Here is a 26,948-nt window from a genome sequence, read left to right on the forward strand (position 1 = left end):
ACTGTGTCATTCAGTTGTCAGTTATCAGTTCATATAATGGAGCTAAATGAGGTAAAGCAGCTCAGTGCAAAATACAACTACCAGGTCATAAACAGTAGCCAGGTGCCCAAATAAGCACTGACGATATTTAAATGCACACTAATATTCTACTATTATTCTGAAAATGACAACATTACGAGTTTGGTATGGGTCATGTAAAGCAGTGGTTCTCAAAGTGGGGTCCGGAAACCCTCAGGGGTCCCTGGGGTGGGTCCAGGGGTTCCCCAGCAAAAAAGGCTTTTTCGTGCTTCAACAAAGCCCTTCCGGTTGCAATATCCCTCTTTGACCCATACGTGTCACTCCCCGCCAAAAAAGTAGACATGGAAAGCAGAACAGCTAGCCTACCTACATACACACAACCAGTCTTTCTTTTTGTACCATTCCGTTTGGAAAGTCCTCACAATTGTTGTCCCTTCCTTTGGATTAAATGCTTTAGTTCAGGGGTTGGGTTCCCAGTTAATGTTGCGGTTTCCCCCCCCTCAAAAGTCAAGGTAGAAAATGTTTTCGGATGAGAAATATCCATCTTCGCTAGCTGAAAATCACTGCACAGCGGTGACAACAGCATCGCGAGACCTTGGTGGTTCGGGCCATCTCGGGATTCCCGCCATACTGTATCATATCCCTACCTTATACAGTCTATGGTCCCTACTCTGGAACGCTCGGGAAACCAACCCACTGTGGAGGCAGAGAAGCGTTGTGCCCTATGGTTATGCGCGAACCTCTTAAACTGCGTTCATTTGACACGCGGCAGAGGTTGAGTCTGACCCTCATGTATTCACATACACCAGCTTTGAAAATAAGCTCTCCTGAGTAGTGGCATTCCTTATATCTTTAAAACAATACACTTCACGTTTTAATGTTTTATTTTTACAACAATAAGTCAACAATCAAAACAAAATTATAACAAAATATAAAAGTATTTTTAAAAAATTATATAATTTTTATTTCTTTCTTTTATTTCTTTTTCTTTTTCCTCATTAGCCTAGGTGAGGCACTGCCTACCCTGCGTCACCTGACTGTACACCACTGAAGTTCAATAGAAGCTTCAAATTTACTTTTAAATGACTGTGTGGACACACTGTGGATTTGATCCTACATCACTTCCATTGAAAGCACATTTAATTAGATCGTTTTTTTATTTTATTAGATATAATAGTATGAACAGGAGGAATGATTACAGAGAGGAAAACCTCTTTACTGTTCATATGGACACCTGAGCGCTGTATGCATTTTCCCACATTGTGATAGTGCTCACAAACACTGCATCATCCCTGCTCTGCACATTTGACACAGCTTGAAACAGTGTGCAGCAGTGTCCGGTCCAGACTGGTTATAGCATTGATTATTCACCTCAGGTGCTCATCTGAGAAAATATGTGAAGGAAACATAGAACAGAATCCTTGGTTGTATCTGTATCTCAGTGGATTAAAGATGGTACATTCTAACTTCAGACACTTCATAGTTTGATAAGTTGTGGGCTGTGGTTGGAGGGAGGCTTTGGTAATTTTTGTATCAAATGATAAAACAGAACAGACCTTCATGTGCCTCTTCAGCCTTCAGGCCATCCTCTGAATACATTAGCAACTGATATTGTAATGGAATGTTGTTTGTTCTTGCATCAGAAGTTTTAACATTAAATCTGAGACTCTGAATCTGATATTACACAGTCCAGCCTTTGGGTTCTCAGTGGTAAGTTTACACTTCAGCTGTTTTTGGATTGGAGGTGTGAGGTCTGAGCTGAGCTGGTGTCTGAAAATGTCTCACAGCAGATTGTGATGAAATACACAGTAAAAACACATCATTGATCGTGGTATTGCTTTTTTTTATATTTCATGAAAATATGCATCCTGTTGAATTTTTTCTTCCAATTCTCCTTTTTAAAATTCATGGCACATTTACAGAGTCAACACAGTGACAATGCAGAGGAAAGAACACATCTGAGCCACACAAACCGACAATTTGGTCAGAGGAGACAGACACGATACGACCAAAACACACATGAGTAATAGTAACAGTCCTTTACAGGGTCTTATAATTATAGAGTTCATCTCTCAGCTGATTGGACTGACTCCTCCAGCTTGCCTTAAGCTATGCTCAGGACGCTGACTGCGCTCCATAGCACTGCATTTACATCATATGGAAAGACAGGAGAAGTGAGCTTCCTGTTATAAACAATGTTCCCCCCTGGCATCCAGAGGGCAGCTAGCTTTTTTATTAAAACATGAACAAAAAAAAGACCACATTTAGATATTAGATAAATACTCTGATTAGCTCTCTTTCTGAGAGTGAGATGAGAAGATGGATATCAATTAATAAGTGTTTAGCCCAAGCAGCAACTACTACAGCTTGAGGTTGAAGTCGCGCAGAAATACCTTCAAGTGCAATACCGCTTATGACCACTAGATGCTACAACTGACTCCCATTTAAAACATCATCAACTTCTCTCTAGAAATAGTAAGTTAATCAATGAATGCTCAACCATAAGATTTGAAGACTTTTAGTAGCTTTGTTGGGCATTGTTGACAGCTGTGATTGGCAGTTGGCTCACCTGCTGCTCTCCCCAGCTCTAAGACTCACACCGAGTTGGACAATTTTTGCAATATTTCACTAAGTTTATTGTTGATTATGATGCCTGCCCTGTAAGTGCAGTTTAGTTAAAGTGGCTAACGTTAGGCCAAGTGTGCAGTGTTCCTACTGAGCTAGCATTAGCAGGGTGTGTTTCAAGATTGTGAAAGGCAACACCCAGCATTCCTTGTTTTGGAAGGTCCTGGCTCCAAAAGGAATAGATTGCGCCAACCATAGCCAACGAAGCTGGGCTTCAAACCACTTCACACCTCGCTATGTCCATATATGCACTCTACGGGTTAGCCTTGCTCAGCATTAACACTGTATTGGAAGAAACAGCTAGCCTGGCTCTGCCCAAAGTCTTTAATACACCTATTAAACCAATTTTAAAGCTCAACTAAACAAAATGACCCTCACTAAACCCATCACCTAAACAGTTATTGTCTAATCCTAGCTTAGCAGCAGTGACTAGGTAATAGTGTCAAGCTTTGGATGGTGTGTAGTAAGTTTAATACTTGTATTTCCAGTTAGCATAACAGAGTTTATAAAAAGGATTAAACTGCTGCATCCAGAAACCAAATAGTTAGCATATCTGTAGCTAACTACATTATTATGTTAACTTCCCATAAAATCACAAATTGTCACTTTTTTCTCTTCATGTACGGGTGAAACAGACATGATACAAAGTGTTAATTAGTGTGAATACTTTTGAACTTTGGACATAGGCTAAACTAGCTTCCTATGTCCCATGTCACCAGTTTTGTACTGAACACGCACACATCTTCTCATCTCACTCTCAGCAGTGAGTGAGTGCATTCCCCTAAATGTTGAGCTATTGTTTCAGCAGAGAAATAAGCCATTAGAAGCAGAAGGTCAGTAAAGGAGTCTTTACAAGTTAAGCTAAGTTTCAGTTTGTGAACTCTTTCATCTTTAGTTTTATTTTCCCCGATGTGACATGAAATCAAATGAAACACTGAAGACATACAAAATCTTGAGACATATCCGAATCGATGTTGGTCCCAGAGGACACAAACATAATAACCATATTCATAATAATAATAATAATGATAATAATAATACAAATAATAATAGATGGAGGAGCCATGGTGAGGGTTCCCTGCTACAGAGCTGCCTAGCACAGTAATACTGATAGAAACGGGGACACATTGTGCTGTACAGGCAGATAGACAAACACAAAGAGACAGGACAACACACTAATACATTCTGGAGTAAAAACACTTCATAATTGTCATCATGCAATAAAGAATAACATCTATTTGTTTAAAAAAAACATGGCACATAATGATCATTATCTCAATCCATTATCAGATACAAATATAGAGACATTTCTTAACAAATATAAAGTTATTGCATTATCATTATTACTTCATGTAAAACACTATATGCAAGGCATACTGTGGAAATCTTCTCTACCCAACATGGGTTGTGGGTAGAGACTAGCTGATTGTCCTTTTTGTTATTAAATGGCTTCTAGTTCATATGTACAGACAGGAAGCATCCCTTTCTTTTCATGCTTTTCAGAGCTACTGGCCTCACACAAAGGGAGTGATGATCCCGACGTTTCTGCTGGTTTCTATCAGAATGGGCCATTCATTCCATGCTGCTGGGAAACGGCCTGGTAGCACTTTATCAGAAGTGGTGCTCAGAAGATACTCTGGCACAGTGTTTCCCCAACACCCACCACACAGGATCCATTAGTTAAAGTCACTCACAAAGGACCATACCACTAATTAAACATGTTTTCAAAAATTAAAGTGGAACTCCTACAATTTTACGCAAGAGTATCACTTGTCACAATGAGCACTACTCACTTTGTGAACAGTTGTATTGTCTACGGTGGCTCTGGAGAAAATAACCCTGATGACGTCATCGGGTTATTTTCTATAACTTGACCAAGCTTGGGCTTGACTACAAATTTGGTAACTTCTTAACACCTACAATATAATTTGGATTTAGTTCTTGTTCTAAAGATGTTGTTGTCTACCAGGCAGTGAGAATCTAATTGAGCTGCATTATGGGAATTGTAGGATCCAACACTGGGGACTAAAAACAAATCAGGATATGTCAGTTATTTCCAAAATGCTCTCACAACTCTGTGAGTGCAACATGAAATTAATAGAGTATTACTTCATCTGCAAATCACATATAGTTCATATTCCTGCTGACTATTCTCCAAAGCATACAGTCAGATTCTAAACTGATTTCTTTCCTCCCGAGTAAGCAGCCATTTGTCTCATTTCATTTCAGTACACTATAGAAATCAATGAACACTCTTCTTTTATATTTTTGTCTGAAAGTTGAAACATTATTAGTTATGCTCCAACTCCTTCTAGTGGTGCATTCAAGGAGGCTCTGACATCTGAGAATCTGCTGAACAAAAACCTCAAAAACAAAATGAGCATTTTACTGTTCATGATGTAAAAGTCTGTTTTGAATTACTTGATTTTCTAGGAAATCGGGTCGGTATTTTTTCACAATTTTCTGATATTTTTTAGGCTAAAAAGTAATTGATTGTAAAAAAAACATTAATATTAATTAAGATGAATATATGATGAAAATAATTGTTCTGAAATTAGCTGAAAAGTAGGAAATCTATCTTCATAGTGACATTATGTTTTGGAAAATGCTCAGCAATAATGTTTAACCCTTACACATACTGGGGGTCCCTTTATAATTAGTCACTAGACCAAATTTTTAACAAGTGTATTTTGAATCAGTTATGGAGATAATCCATTCACAGTCACACTATATTATGATCTAATGTTATCTAAAACAAGAGAACATGAAAGCCATAATTAGTTGAAAGTGAAGGATGCAATAAAATTAGAAAGGTAGGGTCCATTACAACCATTAAAACAGCTCAGTCAGTTATTCAACACTGACTGAGCTGCACAAAAATGAATTATTTTGAAATGACAATTTTAGTATATTCTGGAGCACGTTAGGAAACATTTCAGGCTCAAAGAATGTCTTTTAAGGGGCTTTCATTGTTTTCAAATATAAAAATGGGTCTGTATGTGAGGGTTAAAGTACATATAACTTGTAGATAATGAGCTAAAATAACAGTAATTACTCTATTAGTTATGTTAAACAGTTATGTAGTAGTGTTAATTATAAAGTTGCTCCAATAAGCATTTATCCCTTTAAGTTGTGTGTGCATTGTGTAGTAAATGAGTCTTTCTGAACACCACATCAGTTCAAATTGTTGCCAGGTTAGTTTTGGAGGAAAGCTTCATGTCATCAGCTAAAACTGAGATTTAACACAAGATTGTCTTCCATCCTCGATCAGAGCTGCTTCACTACACAGAACCTGGACTCCTGTTCTATTTCCACTTTCTGACAGACTTTGAATCATGTCAAATTTTCAGGCTTTTTTTTTTCTTCTTTTTTTTCTTTTTTTGGTCAGTAGTTAAAACTGACTGTGGAGGCTGGATTAGTTTTTATCTGAGCTGGCTCAGTCCATGAGCATTACACTAACACTGCTGAGGTTAGAGGTTCAAACACTAGGTCCATATACACCTCACATGTATATACATTATGTACTGTGGTACACTTTACAGTCTGCTTGAAGAGTGGCATTTAAATGTTGACCAAACTCCATCTAATACATGATTTACACTGAATAATGGACCAACAAACCAACAAAGTCTGGACCTATCCACACCAATCTGCTATGTGTGTGTGTGTGTGTGTGTGTGTGTGTGTGTGTGGATGTGGGCATAGGAATTTTGAGTAATTTGTTAGACAGATGTGTTCCCAGACAGGGATGTTTGGTCCTCGTCTGTCTCCGAAATCCATTCGCAAACACACACACACACACACACACACACACACACACACACGCACACAAACATAGAGCACAAGACAGAGTGACTCATGAAATTTAACAGCTTTCAGAGACTAATGGATAAACACTGCTGGTATGAAGTCAAATGCTTCTTAAAAAAGGTCACACACAGACAGACAGACACACACACACACGCACACACACGCACAAACACGCACAAACACGCACAAACACGCTTCACTGGAGGAAAACCCAGTGAGTAACTCATCCACTGAATAATACTGTTCATACAAAGCTTTTCATAATAATAGCTTTTCCACCGCCTTGATTGTTTGACACGCAGGTGAGTCAATAGAAATGATTGTCGGAAGACGTTTGCTGGGGCTTCTTCTTCCCGCTCCGCGACCGCCTGAACACACACTCACCTCATGACACCCCCATCATCTCCAGAAGAGAGAGAGAGAGAGAATGGGGGTGAATGTGGTGGTGGAGGGGGGTAGGGGGGTATACTTTGGAACACTTAGTTAGTGAGGAAGAGGCATGGAGGTGATGATAAAGCGTTCAGAGCTGCTGGAGGCCAGGAGCCGCAGCTACAACAAGGCCCAGGAGGAAGCACAGGCCGAGGGGCAGCGGTGAAGGCGGAGCCCCCCCTGACGAGCGAATGGAGGAAGTCTTGATCTCAGAGGTGAGGAAGGCAGAGAGGGGGACGTGGGAGACCAGTGTGGGGCTGGCATAGTTGATGAGGGAATCAATCTTCTCGGCCTCCTTACTGCAGGCTTCGATCTGGAAAGAACAAGAACACAGTCAACGCTCTGCTCTCTGTTTCTCTATTGATCTTTATATAATAGTTTAAATGCTTTTACTAAATGTGCTATTCTAGCAGTTGAGAGTTTGACCCCACAAAGCATTAAAAAAGAAGTCTTGGAAAGGTTAGAAATGTTTTATTGTCCTTTAGCCTATGGAATTGATAAGGTGACTTTTATTCTGTGTTTTTCTTTTTGCCAACAAATTCTATTAAAATAAAGATCAAAATGTCTTAACTGACTTCAGCCTCAAGCTCTCTGAGTGCAACAGCTGGTCAGTGTAGTTTTTAATCAAATGTTCAATTTTTCCTCAAAGCAGGAGGAAGTGGTGGATGTTTGAGGATGGTGTGTGAGGGACGGAGTCAATATACACTACAGTGTGTGTTCATAGTGATAAAAGGTCACCAAGTGCAACTGTGTGACACATTGGTGGGTTTTAGGATGTTTCAGTCGCTTTTCACACACTAAAAATTTGGGAACGAAATGCATCACTGAAGAATGTTCTCTTCTCTTATTGGTCAGATGTTCCTGAGGCTGAACAGAGATCATGAAGAGGAAGAATGGTAAACGGACTGTACTTATATATTCTAGTCTTTGAATCACTCAAAGCTCTTTTACACTACATGTCACATTCACTCATTCACACACATTCATACACTGATGACAGGAGCTACCACCAGATAGAGAGAGAGAGAGAGAGAGAGAGAGAGAGAGAGGGAGAGAGAGAGAGAGAGAGAGAGAGAGAGAGAGAGAGAGAGAGAGAGAGAGAGAGAGAGAGAACAAACTATTAAAAGAAGACAGCTATAGTGTGCTCCCTGTGGCAGTGGCATCAGCTGCAGCTGTAGACATGCTTCAGCAGGAAAAACAGCGTTCCCAGCTCTAGAAAGCAAAGATGCCACCCTGCTTCAGCATGAGGTATTTATGACTGCTTGTGTTCAAAGTAGGAGGTTTGTGTATTCCAGCTGTATCGCAGCTGCCGAAAAGCTCCTCGCTCCTCTGGCAAGCCTCCTCTCTACTCTCTAGATGCATTTTAGGAATTGACACAACATTACACATGGCATGCTGAGGAGGTAGGAGGAACAAAATAGAGAAATAAGAGCTCCTTGATTCATTCTCTGCCTAGCTGCTAGCCACCAGAAGTCATTTGTGAGTAAACTCAGCCCCCCTCCTCTACATGGTCTCTGTTGAGGTTATTTTGGTCCACACCTGAGTATGACTGCTGTGTTCAGATCTGCCCAAACAAATTATACCACAGAGGGAAAACTAATTCCACCAGACTATATAATTCAGCTTTGAAAACACTCTTTGAGGAAATGAACATCTTTGAGTTTTGAACTGTTAGTCAGACAGCAATTTGAGCATCTTGGGCTCTGGGAACTTGTGAAAAGCACAATGTGCATTACTGACATACTTTCATACACCACACAATCAACTGAGAAAATAACAGATAATTAGTTGATTATGATGATAATCATTAGTTGCAATGTGTTTTTAGACTTACAGTGGCATTTCTTCTATATCAAGATATCAATATATATAGCATCTGAAGTAACACAATAACAACTGTACCACATCACAGTAACCTCCTTGAGGCCAGACATGGTGCTTACATCTGCATCTTCTAAGCAGGTGCTCCTAAAAGAGCTGACTGTCCCCTGGGAGGACCGCGAAGAAGAGGCAAATGAAAGGAAGCGGAAGAAGTATCTAGAACTGGTGGAGCAGTGCCCGAGTCACAGCTGGAAAGCTAGCTGTGAGCCAATTCAGGTAGGGTCTAGAGGCTTTGCTGGTCACTCATTGCACAAGATCTACACCCTTCTTGGGTTTTATATATATGAACAAAAAAAGCATGAATGATTTTGAGTGTTTTATTCAACAAATAATGTGCTGGACAGTTATTAAAGAAACAGAGTTTAATTCCACAGATGTGATAAGACATATAGAAACTTTGTGCTGAGGATGAAGAGTGTTCACCTCTAATGTGAAAAGCTTTTGCTTGGTATCTAACTGAAGGCACAGCAGGAGAAGCTTTAACCACACACATTGTTGTTTGCTTTGAGGTTTTTCATTCTTTTTATCCTTGTCTATTTTCCACAGTTCTTTTGTATAAATCCAATGCCATCTGTGAGAGGTTTGTGTTGCCTCTGAATGCTTTCATCTTCTCAATCGTTTTCATTCTATAGAAACATTGAAATGTGTTTATTTTAAGGATTCATTAGATAGAAATATTAGAGGGCTTTAAATAATGCCTGACCATGGGCAATACACTTCTGGGCCGCTGCTCTGTTTTACAGCAGTGGATCTATCTTCTATCCTCTTCTATTCTCTGCAGTGTCTACATCTACCACGTAGAAAGCCTCTTCACTTTTTCAGTTCTGGCTTTGCATGAGGGGCTCTCAGAAACCAACAAGGCCAAACTACAGAGAGTGATCACCTTGGGGTCCAAGCTCAACCCCCTCCAGCTGCTCTCTGACCAGAGTGTGGCGCTACTGATTCTCCACACTTCAACCGATAAAGAAGAAGCCTGACAACCAGTTTCCAACCACATCAACATAAAATATGTAGTTAGAGAAATAAACCACACAAGTTCATTCATAAATGAGGTTTCAAGTGAAAAATAAACAAAGGGCAACTAAATAAAGCCTGCAGGTGTTTGTCTGTTGTTTGGGAGGCAACATCTTTAACATGAATAATACTAAGATCTGCACTGATGTAGCTACTATAAAAAAAATATTGACTCAAACTAGGCTCCAGAGCGCTCAAATCACCCTCAATCCAAAAGTGAAGAAGTCTCAACAAGGTCTGAACACATCAGAATTCTGCTACAATGAGGTCTGCAGTAAGTTGAAGGATCACAATGAGCTGGGTGAGCAGTTCTTCACCTCACTTAAGACCAGGGAAACGGTCGTCACAATATTAGAGATGGGTATCTTTTGGAGAATACCAGCACCAATCCAAGTACTCTTAAAGTGACATTGATACTAATAGAGTACTTCATTAGATACACATTACACAGTTAGTCTTTTATCCAGTGTAACAGTCGTGTAGTGTAGACACACTTTAGAGAGTTTAGGTGACATCTTGGCTGCTGAACTTAAATTCACCAAGACTTCACCACCACTGACAGGTTGTAGCTGCTGGGGCAGTGGGCCAATCACATGTCACATTAAATGGAAGAACGCTTGTGTTGATTGGCTGTGAGCAAGTCCATACAAATAGTCATGTTTTCTAGCTCTGGGTGCAAAAAGGATGGATTGACGGGAGATGTTTCCATACTACTTGGTATCCATTTATTTTGGTCGATACCTTAAAAGGTGTTGAGTATCGATACCCAGCCCTATCCAATAGGGGACCCAATTGCACAAGTCATCCCAATCAACTGGACTGGAGGAGCAGGGAATCGAACCGCTGATCTTTTGATTAGTGGACGCCCCGCTGTACCTCCTCAGCCACAGCTGACCCAATCTAATATAATCTAATCTAATCTAATCTATAACAGCTGTTTATTATCCATGGTGATGTTATACAACTTCTAATTTCTAACTTCTAACCAGCTAAATTATAATGAATTACAAGTTATTGAAAATCTAGGTTTGCTCAATTCAAAGGGTCTTTGAATTGAAAAGCAGTACAGATGATTATTAACTAGATCTCTTTTTAATGTCCAGTTAAATAAACAGGTGAAAATCTCCACTAAACTCCAGTCTGACTTCACACCGTGCATATTTATGTCTGGAACTGCAGATGATTAATTGTACAACTGCCCCGTCCTACAAGTGTGCTTCATAAGAGCCTCATATAGCCTTAAGGGAGAAGCTGAGCCAGAGAAGTGCTGCAGGTTTAAAATGAATGTGGGCGTGAATCAGCCGTGATGACAAGACAAGAATTCTGAAAGGGAATGTTTTTCCTTTCATCCTAAATGAGCATCTAAAATATAGCCTAGGAAGGAAACAGAGGGTGTCGGGGCGATTTGAATAAATTTAAACTCGGGCAAGCATGCACACAGCGAGGAGACACAAGCAACACTAAAAGGAGTCAAAAAAATCAGGTTGCATAAATCTCCTCCCATATGCTGTGATTATTCCCCCAAATATTTTCAGCCACATCACCGTGATGATAAAGGCAGTGCAGGGCGGAACATCTGGTGGGAGAGTCGCTTTTCCGTCCACCTGTCTACTTCTATCAACCTGTTGTAAGTGCTAAACAGTGATGTCTGCTGTGTGGGTGCTTTTCACTCAGCTACTGTGGCTACTGGATTCCCTCACACTCTTCCTCTGCTCTCATTCCTCTCAGCGGGGAAGTGAGGAAAAGGCATATGGACAAAGAGATTTCATTCAAACAGGAAACTTTTGCTCACTACAGCATCATTTTTAAAGAGACAGCTATAAAAAATGACTCACTGCATCTCAACAGGAACAGTTAACAATAATTATCTATATTATCTAACTATATTTTTCCCAAATGAGCTATGATGCACGTGCAACAGAAAGTCAGTGAAGAGGAAGAAATTAGAAGATTTTTGGCTGTTGAAGAAAAAATAAAAGACATTTTTGTGATTCAATCAAGATTCAGCTTCTACACACATTCATTATTTTCAGTGTTACATATATTTTAACTATATCTGCCAGCCAATATTATCTGCCGATATTGACCTATCACACATATATGTTGTGGAAAGGAGCCAGCTGAGGTGGTTTGTGCACCTAGTCATGATTCCTCCCTTTAGAGGTGTTCTGGGCCCCAGGGCAGACCCAGAACACACTGGAGGGATTACATATCTCTCCTGGTCTGGAAACACTTTGGGATCCTCCAGGAGGAGCTGATGAGTGTTGCTGGGGAGAAGGAGGTCTGGGTTCTATTGCTCAGCCTAATGCCTAATGGATGGATGGATGGATGGATGGATGTGTTTTGTTCAATATGTGCAGAGATTCATATTATTATTTTTATTCATAGCTAATTATAATGTGTAAATTCCCAATTAAGTTTAATGTTTCAGTTCACTGATGTCATATTATAGCCTATAAAAAGAAATAAATATCATACACGTAAAGTGTTAGATAACCAAATTTGAGGGATCATTGCAAAAAAAACCAAAGGTTCAATGTATATATTGACAATGTATATATTCTGTACATGTAATATTATTGGCCAATATATCGATATTGGAATTTTTTGTACTCCTTTATATCGGCTTCGGCCCCTATAATCCAGTATCATTCAGACCCTAATTTCAATATGATTCAAATGACTGTAAAGCTGATTCTGTAACCCAATCAATCAACACTTTACTATTGAATGGGGGGGGGCATTATTAGCATAATGAAAGTGCATTATCTCTTTTAAAAGTCCCACACTACAGTCAACATAATTACCTGTACAAATGTACATGCAGCATACAGCATATTATGATATTATTGTTAGCAGTGATATCAAAGCACATGTAAGTGGCTGAATGTGTTAGACGTGACTGGCTAACAAGCTTGCCTGCAAACTGACATTAGTATCTGATCCAGGAAGGCCTGTTTCACAAGATGTTCATTTAAACCACTGCAAGTAATAAGTGATGTGATGAGACAGGGTTCTATACATCTGGGATCTCCTTTTATGAAAGTCATTTGTATGCACTGCTTACATGCAGCATCACGTTGCACAAATGACTGCCGTTCACAAATTGGACTTACACTTGGGAGTCCTACGGGAAAATATAATGAGCAAATATAGTAGAAGCTTGTATATTGAAAATTTGGTGGAGTCATTTCATCCTCTGTCTCAGTAACAGTGAGGTAAACAGCACAACTGCAGTATGTGATTCATGTTACAGAGATCTGCACATATTCTTTTATTTCACACAATGATGAAGCTTTGATGATCTTTTCTCTCATCTTCTACCTTTATTCTTCCTGTTTTCCACTTCTTCTGCGCTGACAGTCGTGGAATACTGCTTTGTTCTTGTTCTTTTATATTACTGCAATTTTGTTATTTTTATATGGACTACCACCTACATTCAACACTCAAGTCTCATCTATTTTGTTTGCTGTTAAAGTCAATATTACACACTTCCAACTGAACTTCCACTTCAGTGAAGGACACATTCTTCCTTTTCTAAATGTGTGGAATAATAATAAATGTGGGAGGAGATGTGTGAGATTTAAGAACATTTGTGGTATTGATTTTCTTGGAATTTCCTCCTGGGTACAAAAGGAGTTTATGAGTGATTCAGATCTATTGTACAAGATGAATAGATCATCTCTGCCTTTCTTCACAGGTATGAAACACTTCTTTGACTCACAATTACAAAAACATTTTTAAAGTTTAAAGTTTAAAAAAAATGTAACTAAAACAAACTTAATGAAAAATGTATATTCTATTCACGATATTACCTTTTCTTTTTATTTTATTTTTAGGTTTCATGATGTTTCATTGCCATATTTTGGTAACAACTTCTACATTTCAGTAGTTGCAGTTAACTTGATTCTGACATCTGCCTCTGTGTCCAGCTGACAGTGTAACATCTGTAACATCACCTGTAGAATATAAGACTCTGCTCTTATCTCTGAGACTGTCACATGACCATCCGCTTCAAATCAGAGCATGCACTTTGCTTCACAAATGTTTTTAGCACCTAACTTCATTCTCTCTTTATTTCTGTCACAGTGCAGAGCATATTTTCTAATTACATTTATTGTGTCTGTCTGCTGACTTCTTAAAGCAGGGATCTGTTCCATATAGCCTGTTGAACACCTGACTTGAATGAACCTAACAAATGAGATCAGGCTAAAGCAGTTCCATAAAGACCGATCCACGTTCACGCAATCAGAGTAATTCAAGACAGGCTCAAGTATTCAGACTTATTTTGTGTGTGCACATCATTCATGAGCAGCCCATGACATTAAACACAGATCAAACAGATTCACAATTACTTTATCCACCACAAAAGAGCCACAGAGCAGCAGCAGTACATACAGACATATGAAGAATTTAAATATATGATCACAAAAAAAGGTAATACAGCAGCAATAAATCAAATCCAAGTGAAAGGCTGGCAGGAAATAGGTGATGCTGATGGATTGAATGGATCTGGTCTGTCTCTGAAGGTGTGCTCTTGTTGCAGTGCTCTGTGTACTATACTGTAGCAGCTCTGTCATGTACAAGCTCCTCAATCAAGGGACACGCCTTGACTAACAGAGAAACAGTGCATGGGTTGAGATCGTTCATTAGGCTGGACCTTAATTAGTTAAGAGAAAAAGAGAAAGGCCAAGACATGCATCCACTAAACACGTCTTAGTTTACTGTTTAGACATTATTTTAAATGTACTAATCAATAACCAATACTTTTTAAAACAGTGTTTCCTACCAGGAAAACAGCAGTTAAAGGCATATGGATTTAAATATATACATATATATATATATATGTATGTGTGTGTATATATGTAATAATGATATAATAATGTTACAGTCTATCTGGGACTGTACAGTCTATCTTAGTGGTCTGAGGGTTTTAGACGCTGACTTTGTAATTTTGGTACCTCCTCCAGTTTGAGTCTGACTGAGGACATTTTTTGCATGCCATTCCTCATCTTCGTCTCTCCTCATTTCCTGTTGTCTATCTAATAAAAAAGTATAAAAATGCCTCCAGAAATACTCTAAAAATGATATTATCTGTACACAAATAAAATCATGGAGAGGATGAGTCTATTTGTTATATTGTCATATTAACATAAGCTGTTTTCATCAGGTCTGGACATTCTATGGAGTTGTCCTTTAACACATGTAGCACACAGAGCAGGAGGTTGAATCAGGCACATTCTCATTTACTGGAAATATTCTGTTATAAGGGGTGCAGAAGGCAGGATGTGATGCAAAAAGTACACCATGGTTGTAATTCTGTCATTTTAAGCTTTTATACAAAATACAAAGGCTTTTATTTTCCGAGGAATCACAGGAAGTCCTCTCTGTTAGCCTGGCCTGCTGCATTTATCCAACTCCAGTCACATGTGTTAAACAGCAGCTATGGATGAGAGAGGAGTAGACTGCTGGAAGTCATACACGTCATATTTAAGTTTATGTTCTGCTTGTTCAACAGTAGCTTGATAAATTGCTCGTATCATCATTTAGTTGTGCTTATGGGAACGAGCAGTTGAAGCTGACTCGGACATTATACAGACTTTGCTTCAGGGAGCTGACAGGATAAAGTCTGAAAATATATATATTATATTATATTTGCTTCCTTTGCTTTAACAGGAGGTACATTTATATTCCAACAAAACATCTCAGATCTAAACTGAGACATAAAGACAGGAAAGAAACTAGACCGAGAACATTATTACATCCATTCAGTTCTCAATCACTGAGGTCAACCATTTCAAACTCTCTATGTCTCTTTTCAACTTTTTCAACTTTTTTTTCTTTACTTGATAATGATGAGGTTCCTGTTCGCTCACGGGGGCAGAGGGACCTTGAGTTTAAAAAAAGACAAGAACACTAACAAAAACTAGATAAATGTGCTCTGTCTTCGTACTGGTGCGTTCCTCCTACGAGCCATGCTTCTGCCACACACGGCTGATTTCACAGTTTGACACATGACACAACCTTTCATGGTGATACAATGCAACAATGTGAGGGGATCTGTGTGTGCTGCTGCTGTTTCTGCTGGAAGTGATGTTTTTTAGAGGGTGTGTTATATGTTATATATATATATATATATATATATATATATATATATATATATGCATGTTATTTGAAAAATACCACAAATCCAATGGTAGTGGAGAATGGGGTTCTTGCCAATGTTGTTCTCTAAAAAGAAAGAAAGTGACAACCAACCCTGTTTTCCCCTGAAGAAATCCTCATAGATAGATATCTGATATATTAAGTCAAGCTAACCTCTGATGCAGCTGGTATTTACTTTGTTACAAATGTTGCAGGAACTTAACTTGAACTATTCTCTTCTGCCCAGATGTACAGTAACACACTTTCTCATTAAAGTGAATGGACAGGTCCAAACTACTGACTGGTACTGTACATACACTAAATGTTTCTTGCCTTCATTTCTTTGTTGCTCTCTTTTTCATCTTCTAATTCTTCTACTACACAGTATCAGTCCATCTGTAATGTGTGTATGAAGCATGTTCGTTGCTTTTGGCCATGAACTGATTGTGGTCTAAGATTAGATTCCATTGCTACCAGCAGCTGTTAAACAGCAGCCTGAAGACATCTTAGCTCCAGATAGAGTGGAGCTGTTGTGATTTTAACCCACTTAACTGGCTGACACACATAAAGTGCTTCCTATCAGAATAACCCAACATGATCTCCTTTCATGACTTAAAGCTGTATTATCAGCTGAAAGATGACTTACAGTACAATGACAATCAGTTAGATCACTTGTGTAAGGCCACAGATAAGAAAGGTCTTTTGTACCTTGTGCACACATTTCCACAACACGACTGAATGAAGCACAGTTACAAAGATTTCATACTGTCATAATGTGAAGCCTTAAAAATGAAGGCAATACATTTACTGATTGCTACAAACATTCATGTTTCTTTTAGGCTGAATTAACTTTAGTGTAACTAGTTACCTCTAGTTAGGGTTTGAAAATGTAATGTGTCCTATTATCTGTCAGTATTGTTTATAATAAATAAAAGATGGTAATGAAGTGGACAAAGGTGAAGTGAGACACTGAAGGAGACAGATGCTTGCTCCCCCTCACTTTACCACAGTAATCACAGCAAGCATGAATATTTATGTCCAGAAGGACTGAGGTGGGTAATTAGCAGAGCTAAGCATGGCTGGGTTTGGCTGTTGCTTCTGTTTGTGTGTTTACCAGTGTTTGTGTGTGTAAGACTGGAGCGCTGAAAAAGCTCAAAATCACACAATTTGGAATTTTAATCTTATCTGTGACAATAGGAAACAATTTAAACTCATGAATATTTATGATATCGATGTGTTTTTCAGTTCACAAATTCAAAAATGTGCAGATCTTATTAGCTGAGGGTCTTGGCACTCACTCTGCACATGTTGTATCGATGTTAGCTGGGAATGTGACAATTATGGTCAATAACAGCTGTGACTAATATTTTTTTTAAACTGAAATTTTCCTGGTATTAGTCTAAAACTGTTCCTGAAGCTGTTTAAAAGTCACTAGGAAAATGGACATAAGCTTGGGAGGAAATCAACATCCACTGGTACAAAGTCAAGCTGAAGTTGAAGCTGATCCATGACCAACAATGTAACGTACATGATGTTGAAGCAGTGAATATTCTCTTTGTTAGTCATGTAAAAGTAGAAGCACTTTGGAACTTTTGAAAACAGAATATACAGTTTCATTTTGAAAGGTTCGGCAACTTTTAATCAAACGTTTATATCAAATAATACTCAAACAGAAGGAAACAGTGCATTTCTGGGGACTATTTTCAGTGGTGGATGAATCTACATTTGGTGTCTAGTGAGTATTTCTGGCAGCAGGACGGTGTGTGTGGGATTGGATCCAAAGAAATTACAGTGTGTGTGTTCATATTAATGCAACAGTGTGGCTCCCTGATGTGTTTAACATTGGAGCTCTACAGCACAGAGAAATAAAATCTATCAGGCTGAGAATACACACACACACACACACACACACACACACAAGGCTTGTTTGTTGGTCTGAACATGACATTTGTTGACAATAAGACAAATACAGAATACTGACAGCCTTTAGTGTCCATCACATGAAATGTAATAACATGTAATGTATGAACTTTTTGTTACACAATTAGTCAATCGTCCACCTCAGAGTCAAATCTGTCCTCAGTTTTTCTTAACAAGAAATAATAGAGAAAAATAGACAAAAATGTCACTATGAAAACCTTCAGTGGAGTCTCATTATGCACTGTATTCTGTTTTAGACACTTCAGATGAATCATTTTAGTCAAGGACGGAGTCATACAGAGGCAGGATATTGCCTATTTGCAGCTAATATCTTGCCTGTCTTATCAGCTTTGGCCTACATGATTTCCTTTCACTATAAACAGTGTGTGACCGTGTACACAAATTATATTCACACACACTCAGCGTGATAGAGAGTGATGTTTAACACGACAGCAGCAGCATAACACACAAATGGATATTCCAAAACTGACTAAACGACTGGACCAAATATGTGTGTGTGTGTGTGTGTGTGTGTTTACCTGCAGTGGGGTGGGCTGCTGGTCCACTGGGGCGATGAGGACCACCAGCTCGTGGTCGATGCTCAGGTAGCCGAAGACGTCGCACTGCGGCACGGACACGTGAAGGCGTAGGATCTGCAGGACGCCATGGACCGTCACCGGCTGGTTCTTATTCAGCTGGACACATGAACGAGGGACAGGACAACATTAAAGTCCGTGTAAAGTAAGAATACATTTTTCTGTTTTCTGTTTTCTGAGTTTGACATACCACAGAAAAGTGTGTTATTAACCACCCTGCCAAATTTGAATGATTAAAAAAATCGCCAAATATATGAAATTAGGCTTCAAAGTTGTGTAAAAATCAGCCTCTTTCTCTGCTCCCAAACGCTGTGGGCGTGCCCGTCGAGTTCGCTGAAGCCCCGCCCCCTACCAAGTGTCACCTGTCAATCAAAGTCACCAACTCTACCAGAAACATGGACGCTGGGTCTGAGAGCTTTCTGCTGCTAACTCAGCTGCTAGCTTAGTTGCTATCTCTGCAGCTAGCTCGGCGGCTAACTCAGCTAACTGTAGACTGTAGTAGTAGTAGTGTGCGCTGAATGTATTTATACCTCTACAGCAGCAGGGGTGGGTTTATGCTAATCAGACCCGCCCACTAAATCCTGAACACAGAAATCTTGAAACACAGTTTGTGAAGCCTAGCTCCACAATTCAAATCTAAATGGTTGAAACACTTTTTACACCTTTTTTAGAAATACATTTATGACCTATTTAATGTGTTTAGAAGAAAATGCTTGAATTCACTTTACACTGTCTTTAAACCAATGAATGAACCTGTGAATGAATTTGTGTCCGACTCTAAAAGCAAAATGCTGAAGAAGTAACACTCTGTATGTTTGGTGCATTATTTTCTGAATATTGAACACAGCTCCAGAATAAATGAAAACACAGATAAGTTATTAGTTACTATTCAATGTCTCAATGTTGAATGTGAGTTTAACCGAATCCTGTATTGCTACAGATGAATGTTGGTAATGAGTAAAACAAACAGACTGTGGCTAAGCCTTAGCTTTTCACTTGAACTCTTATTGTGGTGTATCTTAGCAGTTTCAGGTCAAATCAGCTCTGCTTGTGTTTGGTATTAGCAGGCTTAACACCGCTGAGTCTTTACTATGACGTGCTTGTGCTGGAAATTACAGCCAAGTTGACTAACAGCCAAAAAGAGGTTTTTGTTGTATAATTAAGCCGATCAGAACGAGATGCCGATGGGACTTATTAGCCACTAAGATGTCAGCGTTTAGGCGTCACCGGGCTGCGAGCCTCACTGCTGATTCAAACAGGCTGGGCACACATCCAGGGACGCTCAGTGGAGACATGTGAGGGGAGAGCTTTGGCCAAAGGTGGAGATAACTCATACTGATTTGAGTGCAACAAATCACTTGTCTTGACATTCCTACAGAATGCCTTATCACTGGATTTTGGCATGTCTGTTTTATTTTTATTTTTTTTATATTTCATTTGAAGTACAACTGCTCATGTTTAAATGTAAAATGTAATCAAATGAGCAGCATTCATTTTTGGTGTAAAATAGTGTCACAGTGATCTACACATGTAGGCTGGTCAAAAAGAACAAAGTGGGTGCTCTTGGTTCAGGTTATCTTTTCACATTGCACTACTTAAAGGACAGGTTCACAGTTTGTCAGTCTGTCTTAAAACAATACTCATGTGCCCATATTAACATTGAAATAGTTTTTTCTTACCATGCTATCACATACTATTGGCTATGGAAGTGATGGAGGACTAATTTAAAAGTTTGATGTGAAGCTAATATGAAGCTTCAGTGTTCAAATGAGTCAAATCTTCATCTTCTATGTTTCAACGTTACAGTGTTTTTAGTAGCAAAGTCTTTTTGTTACTATACTTCCACCACAGAGAAACAGGAAACACTAAGAGGGAATTTGATGGTAAAAAAGACAGATACTACAAAACGTACTACTACTACTGTAACAACAACTCCTATTATTACTACTGTTACTACCACTACAAAAGTACTACTACTACTGTAACTACTACTACTACTATTACTACTGTTACTACTACTATTACAAAAAGTTCTACTACTACATTGACTTTAGCAGCTAGTAAAAGTGTCAGATATCACTTGATGTGATTAACTCAGACTGAAGCTGAATAGAAGCTTCACACATGTGGACACACTGTGGATTTTATCCTCCATCACTTCCATTGAAAGCACATTTGAAGGAGATCTTTTAATAGTCAGTATGAACAGACAGAGAACAGAAAGGTTTTATTAAACTAATGATATCAGCTTTTTTGTAGAAGTGGATAAATAATTGGACAGTTGAAATGCTACCATAAATAACACAAATCCCCTAAACTCAACACCACACCAAACAAGATAAAACACATTCTAACACCTGAAACTGAACTACAAAAACATTTTAGCTCCTGAAATCACAATGTTTGGAAGCTCAGGACAATCTCAACAAACAGGCACTATGCAGTCATATATTTGATCCAGTGCATGGCTAATCTGCCAGCTAGTGGTACAATAAAACAAGGGAGAACGCCTTTATTTGAAGAGTGTCATCATCATAGCATTTTGGAAAACACTGTGCATCACTGAATATATCTATTCAAGCAGCTGCCTGCAGCTCAATAAGGTGTTGTTTTAAAAATCTGTGCTCTTTCTGCAACATTGTTTTTCTCTGTCCTTCTTCAGTGTGTGGAATATGCCCAACTCAGTGAGGACACCCACTGTCCACAGGTCACACTAAGCACATGACTCCACTACACTACACTTGCTTTAGATGTTGTTTATGTATGTTTATATAAGGAGACAGAGACAAAAAACATGAAGGTCAACAGTCTCTCTCTCCAGGGTTTGAAGCACATGGTGAAGTACTGTTTGCTTTCAGTGAGTAAATAAGCCAAGTAGTAATATTAAGCTTTAACAGAGTTTATACATTATAGTAACTAACTGCACTGTTATATTTGGAGTAGGAGTGCAGTGTGTTTACAGTCAGCTACATAACCAGGCTAACTGATCACTACTAGTGAGAGAAGGCTCTGAGACAGTGTCCATCCACAGAGCCAAGGAGTCATCATAGAGGCTTGGCATTCACTCTCAACTAACCTCCAAAGCTTCCTGGAATGATATTTCATAAGAGACTTTGTCCTGGATCCAAGGAGTGGTGGTGGTGGTGGTGGTGGTGGGGGGTGTTTGGTGCTGTGACAATTTACTGTATTTTTATTACTATTCATTTTTGTTATTTCACTCTCTTTCAACTTGATTTATTATTTATTTTTCCTTATAGTGAAATATTAATGTGATATTTGTACATTTACTATAGAATACATATGTTTTGTTAATTTATATAATTTTCAATAAAGTAAAAAATACTATTAGTGATAGAAAACGCTGCTTCCTGACTTACTTCTTACTTCTTTTTTGGAGTGTGTGTGTGTGTGTGTGCATGTGTGTGTGCATGTGTGTGTGTGTGTGTGTGTGTGTGCGTGTGTGTGTCGGAGCAGCTGGACAGTGCAGAGACAGACAGACAGAGCAGAGCTTTTCCTCACAGGAAGTGTCTGAATTTTCCAAACAGTCAAAAGATGTTTAGCAGTGGAAACTGAATTATTTAGACTTCTACAGGCTACTTTGTTTTAGTTTCAGTTTAAGTCCAACTTTGGATGCAACTATTCTAAATAATGGAGCACATTGCTCTGTGTAACATTTCCTCTATGCTCTGCCGTGCTGCAGTCTATTGTTATGCACATGTGTATTTGTAAAAAGCTGATTAGAAAGCTGCTCCTGCATAAACAATGCAGAGATTTCAGCATTCTCCAGGAGGCATCTACCTGGGGAAACCTGCTTTCTCTAATTCTCTACTCTGACTATGGAAACAAGGTTATTTGTCACTGCCTGCTGTAATCATGGTGGGGGATTGTAGTAACCTTACTGCTGCTAGATTCCTCTTGGAGAGAACAGATGTGTTTATATGCACCTAAGCAATCAGGATGTTGTCAGCTTTCTTTATTAAGATGATTTCTCAACTGTCATGTAAATGAGAAAAGTGGTTGCTGTCATTTGGGCAGAGGATTAAAGAAACTTGATTTTAAGAAGATTTGTCCTGGATAACACTGATTTCTCTGCCATGTGTATATCTAACTGGGTTCATAATCAGCTTTTTAAAGTATGCATGTGCATGACAGAATACTGCAGAGCAGAGGGAAGAAGGTAGAGAACATTACACAGAGCACTGCTTATATAAAAAAAATTACAACCAGTCTGGCTAAAACTAAAACTTAAACAGTGTCGCTTATACAAGCTTTCTCTGAGTAACCTTGTTACTCAACTGCATGTAAACACTGTGTTTATTCAGTCTGTTAGTGGCTGCAGTTGGAGACTCTTTGGATGTATATCTCCACCCAGTGGCCAACACCTGTCATTACAGGAAACAGCAGCAACCATTGTAATAGATTAAAACCTGTCTAAGAAACACCTTTTAACAGGTTTTAACTTATCACAATGGTTGCTGATATTTTCTTGCCCCTTTACACAATTGTCAGTTGTATGTTTTTTATGTTGTGTGTTGTTGGTGTATATTTTTAATGTCGTCATGATATGGTGAGTATTTGTATTTTTAATGTACTGGAGGACAAATTTCCACTTAGGTGGACCATAAAAAGTTTTGCTTTGGAAATGTAAAGTGCTTTATGAAGAAATACGACAGTACTTTAGATATGCTACGATCATGAATGATTTATGAACTTTGACAGTGAATAAGTGGCTGTCAGACATAGTCAGTCATATAAATGATGAAGAAGAACTATGATGTCATCCATACCTTGGAGAAAGTGTTCATCTGCTCTTTGTTCCAGAGGATCTGCAGCATGCTTGCACATATTGGACAGCAGGCTCCTGAAACATGCCAGAGGTCAGAGGTCATCACACTACAATGCTGTGTACATGTCATATACACACTGGGTACAACTCAGCCAGTGTACCTGTTCCCTCTCTATCTAAGGTATGGGCTGACTCACCGGGTGGGGTGACCGGCTGGCAGCCAGGAGTGGACAGACGTGGACAGGGGATCAGACTGCATGCAGAGTCAGGGGCCACGTCAGACACGGCCCCTACAGCCTGACAGGGGCCCTTGTAGTCCACAGCCACGCGGTCAGAGAAGGCGTCACACACAGTGCTGTAGGTCTCACCGTTGTGGCCACACACTTGCTGTGGCTTCCCACAGGTATCCTGAGAACAGAACACACATTGAAGTGCACATTTACATCATTTTACACTTACATCACTATGACATCATCAGGGTGATCTCAAGCATTGAGGACTACAAGTTTTGAACAGGAAGCTTCTATTAAACACTGGGCAGTGTAGGCATTTTCAGTCTACTAGCAGTATGCTTGATCTACTAAAGAACTAAAAGTCAGGACAGCTCTGCCTCTGCTGCTTCATTTTGACCATACTTTATTATAATGTGCCTATCGGGATCCCCAAACTTCATGAAAGTCCAATATAAAGATCTCTGGAGTATCTTTTAATATCATGGTTATTAAGTTATATTGAGTTATATTATTAGTAGCTTGAATCCAGACCCCAAAAAGGAATGAAGCTGTTGATTTAGAACAGGCTACTTTAGCTGTCCTGCCCTCATACTGTGTTGACTCTGAACACAGCTAATTGAAAAGACTATTAGTTAATACTCTGCTGGTTTATCATTATAATTCTATATCACTGTCACACTTAGAATGGACAGTTGAACAGAACAAGAACAAAACTGACGCAGCAGAATTAGAGATGTTGTCTGTTTTTTCCCCCTTTCATTCTTCTTTCTTTTTAAAACCCAGCGCCTACATCACTCACATTGTAACTTGACTGCTATCAGTTTGGTAGGGAGATTCAGGTGTGTAATGCTAGTAGTGGCAGAGACCCTCCAGCACAGATGAGGAGCTGCAGCTGTCTGCTAATCTCACTTCTTTCTAACTCCACATCCCCAGATTTCTATCATTTCCAAATGTGTAGTTTTCAGCCCCGATGGACACTGACTTATGTGACATCAATTGAATATTTCTACTTTTTACATGCACACATACTGGCTTCTGCCCTTAGTGTTGAATTTAACAGCTGTCAGGGTTTTTCACACCAATTTGTGTTTCTGAAAAATGAAGAGAGCAGTGTGTGCTCCTCTGCCTGTAACCTACCTGGCAGTGACCCATGTAGGCCAGGGTTTTCCCAGCCTGCCGCAGCTGGCACAGACTGGGATGGACCATGCCGTCAGTATCACAGGCCGGCTCCACGCTGTTCTTATCGCAGGATAACTGCCGGCCAACACACTCGTACTGCAGGCAGTCCGATGAGTCACTCAGACAAACACTGTACTTTGGGATGCATCTAGAATCACAAACACACAAAATGTCTGAAATCATTCATCTGTGTTGCATTTTCCATGAGAGGAAATTTAGTGAGAGAAGGCAACAGATTTTACAGCGAGAGAAGCTTCAGACTACATAAATGCACACATGGAAAAACATGTCCTCACTGAAGGAATATATTTTTGTAAAACTGCCACAAAAGAACAATCTTCTTTCCTCCAAACACAAAGAAACCCTGCTATATCACCATAGCAACCACCAATTTTCCAAGGCTGTCCCCCAATCTGGCTGGTATTCCATGAAGTGGTTTTTATTGAAAACTAGTTTGTTCACCCTGAGATGAGGGGCACTCTGGCTTTTCAGTTCCACAAAGAGAGCTAACTTAAACGAGTTACTTAAAAGAGTGAAGATAGAGCTAGATACTCTCATTTCCTCATTCATTCAGTCCAAATCAAAGCGCGTATCGAAGACCATTCATTCGTGGAGGTTTACTGTCTGTCAGAATCAAAATCCTGGTTGGATATTAATTTTGTTACTCGAGGACGTTCTAGAGTTACTGCTTTTATGTGCTAGCAGTCAGTTCTTCCTCTCCCATTCAATTACTACACAGCGTGAGTTCACATTTGGCCTCAGAATAACACCTCTGCATGTTCTTTTTACGAGTGGAAGTTCTTCAGTTCAGCTATTTATTGCACATGAGTAATCTCAATTGACATATAAAAAATCAGTAAGCTTTGACAAATATGATCAGTAAATAATTCTCTCTATCACTAATGATGTGATTGGTTGCAGTGACGGAACAGCATTCTTATACTGTTGTATTAGAGTGTTAATATTTCTCACTGAATGCTGTTGAGCCGATTTACAAATGGATGTCAAACATTTCAAATCTTCTATATTTTAATCTTGACGGCTTTCCAAGCGCAAATCACCAAACACATTATTAATGGATCAGACTGTGAGCTTACAGTCATGTCTCTCTGTGTGTGTCTTTGATCTAAATATGTTTTCAATTTTTAATATATATATTTTTCATCTTCAGCTTTTGCCTCCTGTGTTTTGGCCCTGTCAGATTAAAGTGTTATTAATCTGTTTAAATTGTAATGTGGCTGCAGACTGATACACAGTCAGATTCCACTTTGTCATCATTAAGGAAATGTAAGTCTGGTAAATGATATAATAAATGATAAATGATAAATGATAGAATAATGGACAAAACTGAATAAAACTTTAATTTCCTAACGCTAACCCTCTTTTTAGTTTAAAGATAAATTTGCAATTAATATCTCTATGTCCAATGGGTTCAAATGGAAGCTATGCTGTTTTCATCAGTAGAGCACATGCTTAACTCGAGGTGAACATACTCAGAGTTGTTTGAACAAACTCTGATCAGCTGTTCTGAAACCAAAAACTTGTTTCCCACCAACTCAGAGTTCAGGGAGAGACTCAAGAGTTTGTTGAACCCGCTCTTTCTGGAATACCCACCAGGTGTTCAGCAAACATGACTTGGCTTCCTCTATTTTACTGCATTGTTTACCCTTTAGAACAAAGGAAAATGCTTCAGAGCAGCATATGCATGTGTGCGCACATACCTCGGCTCATTACTGTGTGTGTGTTCGGTCTTTGATCACAGCGCCAGGAAAAGAGGTTTATGAAAGTTTATGTTGTAGGATAACAGACGTCATCATGGCGTGTGAGTGAAGGCGGTAAATCTGTCTTACTGTGTGTGATAAATGTCTTCCAGACCACATCACACAGTGGAAAAATTAAAGTCTTACACAAATGTGTCGAAATTGAGGACAAACATGCTCACACACAGCTTTTTAGGTTTACATTCAACACTGTATGGACATTGTAGTTTAAACATTTAACTGACACTTGTATCTGCAATGAGTAATGCTGACATAAATACATAAAGACAGACTGCTGATAAAATACTGGACAGTGCACCATTTCTACTGAGCTACAGAAGTCATGCCATACTCACTATTTGGCTTCTCTTTTGAACAGAAATGTTGTTTTCATTCACTGATTAATTGCAATCCACTCTGCCATTCCATTGACTGGTGTTAAACCACTGTCATTGAAACTCAACACTTCCTGTACATGCTTCACATTAAAGACTTTGTTTGTATGTCCAAAGACAATAATGCATTCAACAGCATTGTCTGGTTCCAATGACAC

The 26,948-nt window shown here is 39.1% G+C and overlaps 1 protein-coding gene across 1 annotated transcript in view; it reads right to left on the reverse strand.

Moving 5' to 3' along the window:
- Positions 1-6,919: 6,919 nt before the first annotated feature.
- reck (reversion-inducing-cysteine-rich protein with kazal motifs) overlaps positions 6,920-26,948 on the reverse strand; it is a 96,168-nt gene continuing 76,139 nt past the window's right edge. Inside the window, 5 exon segments of the mRNA XM_053342418.1 lie at positions 6,920-7,195; positions 18,381-18,536; positions 23,225-23,298; positions 23,421-23,631; positions 24,594-24,783. Of these exon segments, the coding sequence (XP_053198393.1) occupies positions 6,974-7,195; positions 18,381-18,536; positions 23,225-23,298; positions 23,421-23,631; positions 24,594-24,783 (853 nt within the window). The 3' untranslated portion in view covers positions 6,920-6,973.

The sequence above is a fragment of the Scomber japonicus genome, chromosome 21 (assembly GCF_027409825.1).
Source record: "Scomber japonicus isolate fScoJap1 chromosome 21, fScoJap1.pri, whole genome shotgun sequence".
NCBI classification, from domain to species: Eukaryota; Metazoa; Chordata; class Actinopteri; order Scombriformes; family Scombridae; genus Scomber; species Scomber japonicus.